Below are 15,211 nucleotides of genomic sequence, written 5' to 3'. Positions count from 1 at the left end.
GAAACATTTAGATGCTGTGGGCAATGCTTGCACTACGTTTTATTCTTTCAGAATAAGAGCAGCAGCACTGGGCCTAGCTTCAATTTATTACTAGTAAATGAGTTATTGACTAAGAGCAGTTGTTGAGGCCCTTCTTCATGCCTGGGTCCACACATCCCAGCAGTGAGCACCCACCGGTCAGTTCCAAGCTGGAATGCCTGCAGGCTTTCTGGCTTTCAGCTTAGGGTGGCCAGATTTAGCAACTAAATATACAAGATGCCTCATTAAATTTGAATTTCAAGTAAATAACAAATAATTTTTTGTATAAATATGTCTGATGCAATATTTGCAACCCTATTTTAGCTTTTTTAATATGATCAGAGTTTATATTTTTATTTGCATAATTTGATGAATAGTTTTGCCTTAAAAACAATTAGTTGATATTTGCAGTTATATCTTTTTTTAAAAAAAAAAAAAGTACCACTTAACACAACCTCAAAGGTTTTCAAAGGCCAAAATCCAAGGGAAGTTAAGGTGGATAGACTTGGATGTGTTTTATTCATCTTTATATACCCAACACCTGGTTGACAATAGGCAGTCAATAAACGCTCTGAATAAACGTAAATGAGATAGCATATTATTGATTTTTTATTCCCTGTCTTGTTAGACTCTCCCTATATGCAATGGCAAATTTAAGCAAATTTAATTCATCTTTGCAATCCCTACCTGGCCATCTCAGCTCATTTTGTTTACTGATAATGTGGGCTGAGGAATCACCTTTTCTGTGTTCTTTGTGGAAAATAGTTATTTTAGGGACATGTTGCAGAAGTCATGTAATTCAAATATAGTCCTTTTCTAAAATGTCCCAGTGGTTGCGAATTGAGAAACATCCTGCATCATGATCAGTATTTACCAAATGATTAATTCACACCACCTGAAGAGGGGAGGCCCAAGTAATCGGGCAGCTTTAAAAAAAAAGTTTAACAGATTATCTGCTAACTTAGTCCTGAATTCATATCTCTTGATTCCTAGGCTCCTTCTTACCAGCTTCTAATAATGGCTGTCTATAAAGCAATAACCTAAACTTTGTGGATTAAATATCCCAGAGGTCATTAATGGCTCTCTTGCATTTTATAAGAAATCAGATCTCTGAAATCATTCATGAAATATAATTCACTACAGATGAAATGTCTCCACTTTGGTACAAAGTGTTTTTGGTCCCGACACTACATTTTGAAGATATTAAAACCAAAACTAAAAGCATGGTCTACAGCTTGTATTAATTATCCTTGGGTAGTTTATGGAAGCATTTGAGTTCTTAAGAAATAGTTATCTCATATGATTAAAAAGGCCTGTCTCCATCTCAGGGCTGTTTCTGTATTTTAATGATTATTTTAGTCTCCTAAAGTTTAATTAAGTGTTTTGGGTTCTAATAGTCCAAATGAATGAATAGCAAAAGCAAATTTAAAAAGGATGAGGCATAAATGGCAATTCCATTTGTTGGACTATGGCTGATATGTTGGATTCCTTTGGCCTAGACAGCTCTTTCATCAGAAGTCCAAGTACTTGCTTCTAAATTAGAAAGTTTTGAGTGTGAAAACATGAACATACTGTTTTATTCTTCCAGTTATTTAATGTTTTCTCAGTGTTAATGTTCCTTGCTCTTTGGGTTTTGTGAGCTCCAGGAAATTCTTTAAAACAAGGAATGGGACCCTTCATCACAACCAAGCATATTTGTCTTTCTCTCTTGCTTTCCCCAGTAGGCTTTTCACAGAAAATCTTTTTGTATATGTAGAGCTGGATATTTTTAAGACTTCCTGAAACAAATGTTTATTCTAATTACAGTTTTATATGGGTTCTACCACTTAAAGAAAACCCACAGTGTGAAAATGTGCACTTATGGAAATAATAAATTACATCAGTGCCTAACACCTGGTTCCTGATAGCCTGCACAAAGGATGGATAAGCAAATGCAGAAATAGTCACCAACCACTGTAAGCAGGACCATAAAATAAGTAATTAGATCATATCAACAAATCAAACCCGTCTGGAAGCAACAGCAGGAACAGCTTTGGGTTTTCACTGTGGAGTTCATTTCAAGAACCTAACAGCAAGTATGGTATATCTCTCTCCTATAGCTTAAGGAAAGTAACTTGAATAGTTATAAATTATTTGTTTTTATAATTTATAATATATTTTAGAATTTTACCTTATGAGTTTTTTAAACTTTGCTCTGAGAGTTGTAAGAGTTTTATGATTTTTTATTTTGTAAACAATTCGCATTCATTGTACAAAAGTGATAATGGGCAAAAAAAAAAGAAGAGATAGAAATCACTTGTGATTTCACCACTCAAAGATAACAAGTATTATTACTGGTTGTAATCCTTCAAAATTTTTAATGAATACATATAAATATATATTTTAATAAAAATGGACTCATCCTTTATTTGCTGTTTTTTAACCTGTGTTTTTCATTTAATTGTGACATCTTTCTATATCTGTATATGTGTACCTCTCCAAAAGAGGTTCTATGGGCTTTCTATACAAAAGTTCATGTACTGACTTTTGAGGATTGTGGACCCCTCCATCCAAAAAAATATATACAAAATTTTGTGGGTTGTCTCTGTATATGTATTTTTTTCTGGAAAAAAAAATTGCAATGGGACTTTTATTAGGTTTACTTTTTTACTGTTAAGTTCAAGGAGAGATTACAATCCTGCATCTTCCCATTCAGAAACATACTAAAACTCCCAGTGTGTTCTTGTCCTTTTTATTTGCTCTCTGAATTTGCACTTTTCCTTTATGTAGGTCCTGCATCATTGTTTTAACAATTTCGTGGTCACTTTCTTTCAAACACTTAAGTTTTCAATACTCTTCATCATGATTTTATTGCATCCTAAGATCTGTCTTTACCTTGTAAATCCATCTTCAATTAATACAGAGCTCAATGATAATGTATGATTCAATTTACATACACTTGCTTTAGATTTAAAGTTACATGAACACGTTTCCAAACAGCTATATACTGTTTTCCATGTGAAAGGATAAAATAAATTATTTTTTATCAAATGGAAACACACCCACAAGGATTTACTTTGCATTTTTACATAACAGAATCCTTTTAATATGTCTTTTAAAACTTTTACAAGTTTTCTGTTAATTTTATATCTATGTATATAATCATATACATATATACGCACATATATGTGCGTATATATGTATGTTCTACATTTTCATATATAAACCAAAGCTGTTATTTAAAAATTTCAGCTAAAGGAACCAGCTGAAAAAAATGTATATTTCTAAACTTCAATATTGTCTACAAATTTAATTTCATACAAGACAGAACCATAGAAGAAGAAGTTCAGAGATTTGGAGCAAAGGATGGGTAAAGCTTCCACTACTCCATCAAATTAATGAACTGTCAGGAAACTCCGTAGTTTGGAAACTTTAACCATGGAGACAAATAGCTTTGGTAGGGCCAGCCCATTTCCAACTGGCCCATATTCTCCCAAATTTCCCAATAAACTTTCCCAAAGGTGTGCTCTAGTTTTATCCACTTGAGGCCTGTCTTTCTGTCCACTCCTTCCCACCTTTTCCCACCTTCCTAACCTTGTTCTCCCACCGGCCGTCTTGCCTCTCATTCCTTGATCCTCAGACTTGATCTCTGACCCCTGTTCTGGTCAGAGGGGCTGCTTTGGTGGCTTCTCAACAGTCTCAGATTTGCCTCTTTGCCCAGTCCTTTCCCTAGGTAGCCGTCTCTCTACTACACTCTTTTGTCAGCTTCGAAGCCAGTTTAACTTCTCTTTCACAGCTCGTTCAGCCATCATCATGGTGATAGGAGGCCTCTTCTATTTTCTAAAACCTTGTTTCTGTTGACTGTCATTTCCCCCTTCCTGAATGTGGCTTATCTTCCACATTTTCCTGCTGCTAGATCTCCTGCTCACTGACTCCCTTCTCCACTCCCACCTCACCACCATTCTCTTTCCTGTAAGTCAGTTTCTTATTTATTATAGACTTATGTAGACGAGTGTACTCGTGTTAACATTAAACACAATCAACAGTGTTTGCCTACAGAAAAAAAGAAGTTCAAAAAATACATGTAGAATTTAAAGAGGGAGTTATTAGTATCTATGGATTGATTCATGTATCTAATTTTCTTCTCTCTTGTTTTTTAGCCGTAGGCATGATCTTTACTCACTTGGACATGTACAAATATTACAATTTCCTTTTGCTGCAAAAAGTATAAAAATAATCTTTATATAAGAATTCATTCACTACTATAAATCTTTTTTTTTTGAGACAGGGTCTCACTGTGTCACCCAGGCAGTGGGGTGATCTTGGCTGACCGCAATCTCTGCCTCCCAGGCTCAAGTGATTCTCCTGCCTCAGCTTACCGAGTAGCTGGGATTACAGGCATGCACTGCTACCACCTGGCTAATTTTTGTATTTTTAGTAGAGACGGGGTTTCAGCATGTTGGCCAGGCTGGTCTCAAACATCTGACCTCAAATGATCCACCTGTCTTAGCCTCCCAAAGTGCTGGGATTACAGGTATGAGCCACTGCACCCGGCCTCATTACTGTAAATCTTTCTAACTCTCCGCAAATGGCTCTAAATAGAGGTAAATGAATAAATGAAAATGAGTGGGAGGCTATGGGACCGTGGGAGGTTAGGCCAATCCTCAGGGACTGAGCCACCCAGATCCTAGCTAGAGACCTCTGTTCCGTTCTGTTAGCACCCTCCGCCACCCCTACTCCTACCCCGTACAGGTACACGGGGCTGAGGGCCCAGTAGAGTAGCATACACAAGAGGTGCAGGAGGAGCCATAAGGCCAGAGGGTGGGGGGCAGCAAAAGAGGCTGGGGTGATGCTGGCCAGCATCCAGTTCCCCTGCCATATGGGTATAGGGGGAGGGGCATGGCTGGAGCAGGACAATGGGCTGGCCTAGCTGCCCTGGGAGGTGGAATGTGGGTCCTAGGTTCTGTGCCACTAGGTGTCAGCCAAACTGGGCTTGGGGAGAGCTCCAGGAGGACATGAAGTGGGGAAAGCCCCAGAAAAGGAGAGGCAAACACTTTGTCTTCATGGTGCAGGGGGCTGGAGCTTTCCCCTGCTCTCTAAGACAGTACAGGTGCTGGTGCAGGAGTGGGATTTGTGGCCAGAACTGTGCAGTGAAGGGGGGCTGGGAGAAGTCCAGAGCCTGTGGCTCTCAAGCTGTGTAGTGATGGGGTAGGGGTTGGTCCCCAGGCAGCCTCCAGGTCAGACAGTCTGTGTCTCAGCCACACAGGACATGTCCCTGTCAGTCAGAGGCTGAGAATAGACACATCAAAGAGGTCACAGACACCCTTACTCTCATCCAGGTTGTAGATGTAACCATGATCTTGGCAGATGGAGAAAGATGGAGGAGGAGGGAGAATACTTCTGAGAACATCAACGCCTCCAGCAGCTCTGAGCTCATGTGTTCTTGTGTGAGATCCAAGAGTGACAGCTCTTCAGGGAGTTCCAGAATGCCTGTAGGGTCTGCCTTGAGGGGTTTAAAGGAGATAGAGGGGTTGGGTTCTGATGCATTGGTATCATTGCTGCTACTGCTGCTATCCAGCAAGGAAGAAGACTGCAGGGGGCGAGTGTCTCATGCTGCCGGCCCAGTGGGAGTGAGCTCAGCTCACCACTGGGCTCCGGAGCTGTCAGGGTCAGAGGTAAGGGGTGGTCAACTGAGTCCTACTTGCATGTGAGGTTTCCTGGAGATGGAACAGGGAAGGCTTGGGCAGAGATGGACGGCCAGAGACAGTAGGTGGGCTCTGGAGGGTGGCGGCATAGGCACAGCCACAGGTGGTGAGCTCCATGCCTCCTTGTTCACCAGCCTTGAAGGGGCCACTCAGGCTGTTCAGGTGAATCTCATACTGTTGCCCACTGGGGACTTCTGGGATGGGTGCCTGTAGGCTGGTACCAGGAAGGGTCTGTGTGGCCAGTATGGTAGGAGGGTGTCTCCAGCAAAGCCTCTACCCATGTCCTCATGAGTCACATAGGCCAAGCAGCTATGATGTTCCAGATGTTCTGCTTCCCCCACACCTTGTGCTGGTCCAGTTTTTGCTCTTGCTGCTGCAGTTCCTCGATCTCTGCCTTGAGCTCAGTCAGCTTGTCTGCAATCTCCAGCCCTATTGTAGTCAGGCCCCATGCCTTTCCACTGATGCTGTTCTTGGATTTTTTTTCTCCATTAGCCCTATGCCTTCCAATGCATTGGTAATGCTGTAAACCTGCGGTTTCTGGCACACAGATAGGGTGTCAGCTGCCAGCTTGAGGTCAAGCACGCTGTCCTTGGCCTCCTACAGAAGTGGTGGGAGCTTGGTGGTGAGAGTCTCAAATACTTCTCGTATCCCACTTAAGGTCCCCAGGGGCAGCAGTGCCTGTGGCCCAGCCTCTGCTTCTCCTCAGCCAGGCCAGCTATTTTCATCTCTTATTTACATTTGTTCTAGACTCCTGAGCCCGTCTCTACCTACTGAAGTTAAAATATTTAGTCATAAGATATATATGCCTTTAAGTAAATTGGATATATGAAAATCTGGATTGACAAAAACAAAATCAATTGTATAACTTTTCAAAACCCTTCATTATTGCATTTAAAGGACCTTGTAAAATATGCCCTACTGTCTTTAAAGTTGTCTTAGTTTATTTAAAAATTATTTCAAAATAGTTTTTGAAATTCTGTAAACAGAAGTACCTGGACATGAATGCATACATGCACCTATAAATAGGCCTTATCTTCACCATTAAAAAGGCAAACCAGTCTGGATTTTAATTTTGATTTTTCACATTTGCTATTTCAAATCACTAAAAGTATCAAGAAGTTGTGCATTTCTACATTTGAGGTACTACATGACTGTGCTTTTGTGGAGGTGAAGGAAATATGCATTACTAAGATGAATTTACCCTACAGAAGGAAAACTCTATAGGAATTTCCTCTGCATCACCAAAACCGTGAACTTTCTGGCCCCCTACTGTTATTTAAAAAAAGGGCTCATTCCAACAGAGTTGCTGACATTGAACTCAATTCCTTGCATGTAAGGGTCCATGTCTTTCACTAACTGGTTAGGGCTAGGGGAGCATATAATGTATATAATACGTGTCACAGACCAGGAAACTGTAAAAGGAAAAACTCTTGAAGTGACTACTTTTAAGTCAATTGGAATTGATTCTTTCAGCAGAATCTCAGAAAAAGCAAACATGAAACTAATGACCCTGAAAAATTTTTGTATAGTTTCCTTTGGTCGTAGTCCTCTTGGCACAATCTCAGCCTTCAGCTTTTCACGTCCTTGGTGGATTGTGTAGTTATGTAGTTAATCGTAATTGTGAATTTATTGTTATCTGAACTTTCCTTTTGTGCATTACCTGCTATCTCAATACTGTATGTTTTAAAGGGCCACATCCCAAAAAGAAGCCCATCCTTTGCCCCCTACCATTTCAGCCTGTTAAAAACTCTTTTTTTAATATGGCAGACTATTTACTATTTATTTGATGATCTCGTTATGTTTATTTGATATTCTCATTAACTATGTTGTTTGCATCTTTCCTGGTTAAAAGTTCACAGGAAGATTCTAAATTGAAAATACAAATATAGTATGTCAGAGATTATGACATGTGGAAAGCACTTTTCTGAATTAACTGAGAGTCTTTGTAGTATGAATGCAAAGAGTGGGGATTCTTGAGTCAAAAGAATTGTTTTCAAATCTCAGTGTTTCAATTTCCTACCTTAGTGACAATATGCAAGTTACTGAACTTCTCTTAGCTTTCCTATTCCCATCTGTGAAAGAGTGATAATAATTTATAGGCTTATGGTACAGATGAATAACAAAATATATGTGAAAGTACCTGACATGTTTTAATGGATATTGAATGAAAGTAATAATAAAATAACTGGGACAAGGCAGGTATAAAGAGAACCAGACTATGATAGTCCCTAAGGGCTCTTTTTCCACTTAAATAAGCAAACACGTGTAAAGTCACTAGCACAGTGCTCAGGACATGGTTGACTATCAAGGGATGTTAGTTCCTCCTTCACAGAACATTTCCAGTTACATCTTTGTTTGGTGTTCCGAACTGAAAAGATGTTTATGTATTCTTGTGTCAACATTCAATAACCAGTTGCCTTGTTGCAATGCTTCTTAACATTAGTGTGTATGCAGATCACCTGGGAATGTTGTTAAATGTAGATTCTGACTCAGGAGGTCTGGGATGGAGCCGAAAATTCTATATTTTCAAAAGTCTCATAGCCGATTCCTATAAAGTTGGTCCAGTTGAATAGCAAAGCCTTAATAGGCCAGGTGTATCCTCTCTTTGTTCCTTGCATTATCTGATTTCATAAAGCAAATAGTGTAAAGATGGTATTATTCTACACAGTTTACAAATGAGAAAGTTTTAACCCAAAGAGGGTTGATGAATGAAGATCATTCAACCAATCATTCTGCCATATTTCTTATGCTACCACAATTAATTTTTTAAATTGTGTAGCTATTCTCTCAATTCTTCCTAGTTACCATATTCCTTTAAGTTAATCATTATCAGGTTTCCTTTTATACTTTCCAAAGTTTTTTAATTTTTAGTATTATGGATACATATTAGTTGTACATATTTATGGGACATGTGATATTTTGATACAAACATATAATGTGTGATAATCAAATCAGAGGAATTGGGATATCCATTGCCTCAAGCATTTATCATTTATTTGTGTTAGGAACATTCCAATTCCACTCTTTTAGTTATTTTGAAATATACAATAAATTATTGTTAACTGTAGTCACCCCATTGTGCCACTGAATACTGGATCTTATTCCTTCTAACTATATTTTTGTACCCATTAACCATCCTCTCTTTATCCCCTCTCTCCCCACTACTCTTTCCAGCCTCTGAAAACTGTTATTCTATTCTTTATCTCCATGAGTTAATTTTTTATTTAGCTCCCACGTGTGAGTGACAACATGTGATATTTGTCTTTCTGTGCCTGGCTTATTTCACTTAACATAATATCCTCCATTTCTAAATATGTTGCTGCAAATGACAGGATTTCAGTATGGAGGTTCCTCCAAAAACTAAAACTAGAACTGCTGTACAATCCAGCAATCTCACTATTGGGTATATATCCAAAAGAAAGGAAATCAGTATATGGAAGAGATATCTGCACTCCCATATTTATTGCAGTGCTATTCACAACAGCGAAGATATGAAATCAACCTGTGTCCATCAACAGATGAATGGATAAAGAAAATGTGGTGTATGTACACAATGGAGTATTATTCAGCCATAGAAAAGAATCCTTTATATCCTTTTATATCTTTGTCACTATCTCCCATTCTTTTCCTGATCTTTGCTCAGGTAATATGAAGCTTTAGTTTGTCAGTATCTCCATGTTTAACCCTGTCAGAGACAACTCACCCTCAATGAAGCCATCTTTAAGTGGCAAAATGATTTAGAGCAGTGAGGCAGATTTTGATATGTATTTGGCATAATTAATACAAGCTAGTTTTATAAATCAGAACTCCTTTCTAGCTCTCTGGAATGAGCTGTCAAATCCTCTCCCCAAACCAGTGAGGAGACAGTTGAGCTAAGAACCATCAGCTCTGGAATACCAATTTCCGTGGTTCTACCACAGGGAAGCTCTGCCCCACCAACTGGGGTATTTTTCATCCCCCTCACTATTTCCAGCTTGATATTACAGGATGCAGTCCCATTGCTTTGCATTCCCCGAGCCTTGTTTATAGTAAATTCTCTAGAATAATACTGTGCTGCTGCATGCTTCTGCTATCTTTGCCCCAGTTACAGCACCAGGCTCCCCTCCCACTCCTGGGGCACACCTCCCGTTGCTGTCCCAGTTATTTGGAAACAGCCAGCGTTTCCATGCCCTGGGTTAGGTTTGCTCTTGTTTCTAATATCCCACTCTTCTTTTCTCCCAACTTTCCCACAGCCAGTGCCAGAGATATGGTTTCTAGCCAGTTTCTAGAACCCACTGCTGACAGGAACATGTTCATTTTTTTTTTTTTTTACAAACAAAGATTATTTGAGAATAATGAGAACATCTTAATCACACTCAATGTATAAATGATGAATTTATTTTTAAAAACAGTTAAACATAACATAATCTTAAAAATATTGAAGAAGAGTGAGGTTAGCTTGGGTCACTGTCTCTTTTTTCAACAGGAGATGATGAATGTTCTTGAGCCAAAGACAACTAGCTGGCCAAAAATTTCAGGACTGCTGATCTGCTCCCCTCCCTCCCTCTCTCCCTTCCCTCTTGCCTTTCTTTCCTTTTTGTCTCTTCAGTCTTCTTATGTGTGTTACAGTGTACTTGCAGAATCCCTGCAGAGGGATTCATCATTAAGCTACCCATATATAGTATGAGTGTTTTTAATGTCAATAAGTACACCACTTCGCCGTCACTTAAATTGCTGCTTAACTATGTACATAGCTATGCCATAATTAATTTAACTAATCTTCAAATACAGCACATTCTGATTCCTTCCCAACTTTTTTTGCCATTACAAGTCATGGGGGTCCATGGCCTTGCTAAGACCTAAGCAACTGCTTTTCAGTTATTTCCCACTTCTTCATCCACCTATTTGCCTCCTCAATGAATGCTTGCAGGTGTGGCTTCTCCCCTTTAGAAATACATCACCCAATATGGTATTCAAATACTTGGAGTGACTTTGTTGTAGTATGGTAAGTATTGTGCTTCAAAACTTGGATTTTACCTGTGTGCTTGCTGTGTGACCTTGGACAAGATATGTAATATCTCTGTGCTTCAGTTTCCTCACTTGTGACATGGGGATAATAATAGTACTTTTCTCATAGGTTGTTGTAAAAATTAAGGAAATGATATATGCAAATAGCACAGAAAAGTGTCCAGCATTTAGTGCATGCTCAATGTTGGCTGTCATTCATGATGAGAAGCTTGCTTTGTCTTTTTATTCATGCTGTTAAACCTAAATTTTTATGGAAATATGGCTACAGAGAGAGCTTTTTGTGTGTGTGTAAAGAATATAAGGAGCAGAGAGGGGAGTGCAGTGGCCTCAAGAAGGTAAAGCACACATCAGGAAATATGGTCAGTTCTAATTATGTGGCCAGATATCAAAATTTCTAATATGTTGGAGTTGCTGAGCCAGGACACAGGCTGTCAGAGGTATTTCATTAGCAGTCAATTTGGCTGAGATCTGTATAGTCACCAAACATCAAACCATCACCTACCATCAGCGAGGTCATGTGTTCAGACACACTAAATTATTACAATATTTCTTGTTACTGAATGGTGTATATTTCTTTTCTCTTTCCCCTAGTATTCTTTTTTCTTCCTTCTTTTCTTCTAGTGTAAGTAGAGAATAAGGAAAGTTCTTGTTGACTTGGGCTTGTCCTAAAAAATAGACTTTATTGTACTCACTTGACCTCCTTAGCGAGACTTTTCTGTAAACAGTTTTCCACTGTTCAGCAGAGTTCTGGCAGCTGGGAGACCCCTTAGAGGGAGCAGGGACTAGGTATAAACTTGGACACTATTTTGGTAGATAGGAAAATGTGGGGAATTTGGGTTCATTTGTTCACTCTCAACTACTAGAGGAGTACAACGAAAACATCTGAATTAAGCATTTTTCTGCATTTTAATTATTAGACCAAGTCCTTGCTTGATAAGAAAATAAATCCAACAGTAAATCAAATGTATGAAGGAAAGACCAGGCATGTTTCTTATCTCTGTGTTCTCAAGTGCTGAAAGCAAAATAGCATGTCAAAAGGCTGATCTTTATTCTTAGTTATGTACTAGACTAATCAAGTCCCAGAAAGAGTAAAGCAATCAGTTCTTTTACTCAGGAAGAAGTTCTTGCCCATTTCTTTGGATCATGTCCCTGGTCCTCCTTGTATTCTACACTGTTGCTGTGTGGGACAGGAGCCTTGATGGAATACCAAAGCCCAGTGCACATGAGCAATCTGTGAATGGTCCAGCTCATTAGCAGGCTTGTATCTTACGAGGTTTCCTTCTGAGCTAGGAGTCCACTTCAGCCTTCCTTCAGAGAACATTTCCTAGAATATATACTTGTGATTAAACTATATGGAAGTGGTTTTCTAAAGAAAAAGCAAGAAGAAAGAATTGATTAACCATTACATCCAACTTAATATTGTCTGCTAGAAATTTTATGGACACTGGAAATCACAAAGTGTTTTCACTCCAGAAAATGAGTGTATATTCTAGAACCCACGGTGATTTTTGAAATTTCAAAATTTCTGCTATGTATTCAGGGAAAATACAAGTAGCTAAACATTACTATTTTTTAAGCCTCATTAAGTCAGGTTTGTAGATCAAGGCCTCATCATGGGTTACAGAGGAAAGTAGCAACTGTATGAGTATGTCACCTCAGTGTCCATCAAGAGGGGAATAGTACATCCATAGTGTGGAATATTATATAGCCATTAGAAATGAAATACCTTTACTGTGTATGCACTGATGGGGAAGCTCATCTGCCATAAATGCTTTAGAAATATAATGGTGTAAAGCATTATTCAGAGTATGATCTCATTTTTGTAAAAACAACAAACCAAAATGTATAAATGAATATATAAATACGGGTATCTGCTTTATTAAGAATAAGAATAATATATTTCAACTGTTAACAGTGGATTTCCCAAGGTATCAAATTTTTTAAAAAAGGTGGGGGGGAATGGTGGCAGGGGAGTGGGAGGAGTTTTCACTTTTTAATATATTCACATCTGCATTGTTTGGAATTTTGTTCATAAACATGTATTTTCATAATGATTTACATGATTTTTTAAAAAATGTATCAGGAATAAATCTCTCTGTATATCTGGTGGTTTGAAGCTCGAATCCAAAAGGAAACACAATGTCAATCAGCAAGTAGTGCAAATAAGTATCTCTTCACCTAAAGAAACTCCTTAAAAGTAACAGTATAAATTGTCTCACACTTGTAAATATATAGCTGTCACATGTCACAAATTACAAGAGGTAAAAATGAAACCCAAGGCTGTTCTATGATAGAAATCATTACATTTTATCTGGGTGGGCTGATAGTAACAGCAGAAGAGAAATGTGTAGATACAGTTTTAAAAGATGCTGAAAGTATGCAAATATTTTCGTAATAGTACTAGAAAGATATGCTGCTGCTGTATTATGATACCTAACATCATAGATACTGATTGTCATCCTTAAACCTTCCTTATTAAGAGTTCCATCTCAACCTAGAGGGGAACCATGTCCATGGCAGTGAATCCAGTAACTAGTGAACATATTTGTGTTGAGAACCTAATGTTAGGGGGACAGGAAGCACAAAGATAAATAAAAGCCAAGAATTTCCCTCTGATACAAAGTACTAGAATGCTACATTGGCACGTGGTGCTATGAATAAACTAGGATTTTTTTTTTTTTTTTTTTTTTTTTGAGACAAGGTCTTGTTCTTTTGCCCAGGCTGGAGTGCAGTGGCACAATCTCAGCTCACTGCAACCTCTGCCTCCAGGGTTCAAGTGATTCTCCTGCCTCAGCCTCCTAAGTAGATAGGATTACAGGTATGTGCCAATTTGCCTGGCTAGTTTTTGTGTTTTTAGAAGAGAAGGGGTTTCACTCTGTTAGCCAGGCTGGTCTTGAACTCCTGACCTCAAGTGATCCACCCACCAGGGCCTCCCGAAGTGCTGGGATTACAAGTGTGAGCCACTGTACCCGGCCAAACTAGGACTTTAGAATAGAGTGGTTGGATGGTCCCTCCAAAGGGAGGTGTTTTGTTTTCTATTTTGTTTTGTTTTAGGATAGGAAAACCAACATGATTGTAAGCAAAGAGGAAAGAGTCAGTATAGAGAGGAGATAAAGAGATGATTAAGTGAAATGAGGTAATTAACTAGATAAGCCCTGGAAGAAGCAGAGAGAGAGCCCAGGGGAGAAACTGGCCTTGAGAAAGAGGAAGAATATCCAGAATCTATAAAAGCAGGAAGAGGGCCTGAGCAGTGAGGCAGAGACACTCTGAGGCAAAGGAGGAGGAAACAAAGGAGTCTGCATGACTTTCTCCAATAAAGAAGTGACTTTATTGACAGAGAGTGAAAGAGTAGTGGCAGGCTTGGGGGCTGTAGAAAGATTTGGAATAGGCACTGTGAAGAATAGAATGATTAAAAAAATAGTGGGGCATCACTGAGGTGCCAGCTGAAGCTGAGTCACATGAATTTTTAGTGAAATTAATTTAAAATACATTCTCATTACTTTTTCTAGCAATGCAGCAGCCAGGCACAGGGGCATAGAAATTCAAAGTGGCTAGAATGGATGGACCGTAGAAATCAAATGATTTCTATATTGAAAGCTTCATAAGAAAATTCACTGGAAATTAGTCAAATAATTGCTTCACTACAAATTTCACTTTGTCAATGTTTCTTTTCCCTTAATTTTTATACTCAAATCTGTACTTCTATGAAGAGGTGGGAACAATATCCTGTACTTTAAATGTTAACCAACTAGATAATGCCATTAGAATTTTTAAAGCTTCTAGCTCACAGTTGCTTCTCTTACATTATGTATTTTTAGGCTGGAAAAACTAATAACATCCTTTTTGGAAGACCAGGATCCAGAGAGTAGATTAGAGGTTGGCGCGGATATGCGTAAAGTTCATCACTGTTTTCATCATTTAAAGGTAAACTTAAATGTTTCCCCAATAGAAGCCATTTTCAGCCATGTTCAAGCTGCAAAAACACTTTTCTAGTTGACCAGTTCTTGAAAGGTTAGGATCCAGTATTGCATGTCCAGAAAATGGTGTGATCTTTGAACCAATAGTATGATTATCACTGAGTTTCTTCAGAGATTGTATCTTACTTGCCAATAAATAAACTCAGGCCATGGACTTCTAATTCTTTTGCCAGGAATCTCTACCTTCTACACAGAATACTTCCATATCTTTTTAAAAAAAATTATTTTCAAGCTATATCAAGAGAATTGCGTTCTGTATTTTTTCAGCAGTTTGATATACCCATATGATATTTCAGTTTTTCTCTGCCTTAGGTTTTAGTTTTCATGACAAGGGGCTGGGAATATAATCACTTTTACTTTTAGCTCTCTTGTATTTTTGCATACTTCATTAAGATAATAAACATTTGTTGTGAGTTACTAAGGGCCAGGTATAGATAAGACAAAGTTTAATAACCAAGTCATGGAGATGACAGATGTTGTAAAGAATAATCACAATACATGATAAGTACTAGAATAAAAGTGTGA

At 38.5% G+C, this 15,211-nt stretch overlaps 1 protein-coding gene and 1 pseudogene across 3 annotated transcripts in view; one reads left to right on the top strand and one right to left on the bottom strand.

Annotated features, from left to right (window-relative positions):
* Positions 1 to 15,211, top strand: part of KIF6 (kinesin family member 6) — a 386,628-nt gene that overhangs the window by 167,157 nt on the left and 204,260 nt on the right. For all 3 annotated transcript variants that reach the window (XM_054492899.2, XM_054492898.2, XM_054492897.2), the window contains exon 11: positions 14,528 to 14,633. In XM_054492899.2, the coding sequence (XP_054348874.2) occupies positions 14,528 to 14,633 (106 nt within the window). The remainder of the gene's footprint in view (positions 1 to 14,527; positions 14,634 to 15,211) is intronic.
* LOC134739673 (transcription factor E2F4-like) lies at positions 5,280 to 6,714 on the bottom strand (annotated as a pseudogene).

Source organism: Pongo pygmaeus, chromosome 5 (assembly GCF_028885625.2).
Source record: "Pongo pygmaeus isolate AG05252 chromosome 5, NHGRI_mPonPyg2-v2.0_pri, whole genome shotgun sequence".
In the NCBI taxonomy this organism is placed as follows: Eukaryota; Metazoa; Chordata; class Mammalia; order Primates; family Hominidae; genus Pongo; species Pongo pygmaeus.
The sequence above is the reverse complement of the archived record's forward strand: the minus strand, read 5'-3'. Positions and strand labels throughout refer to the sequence as shown.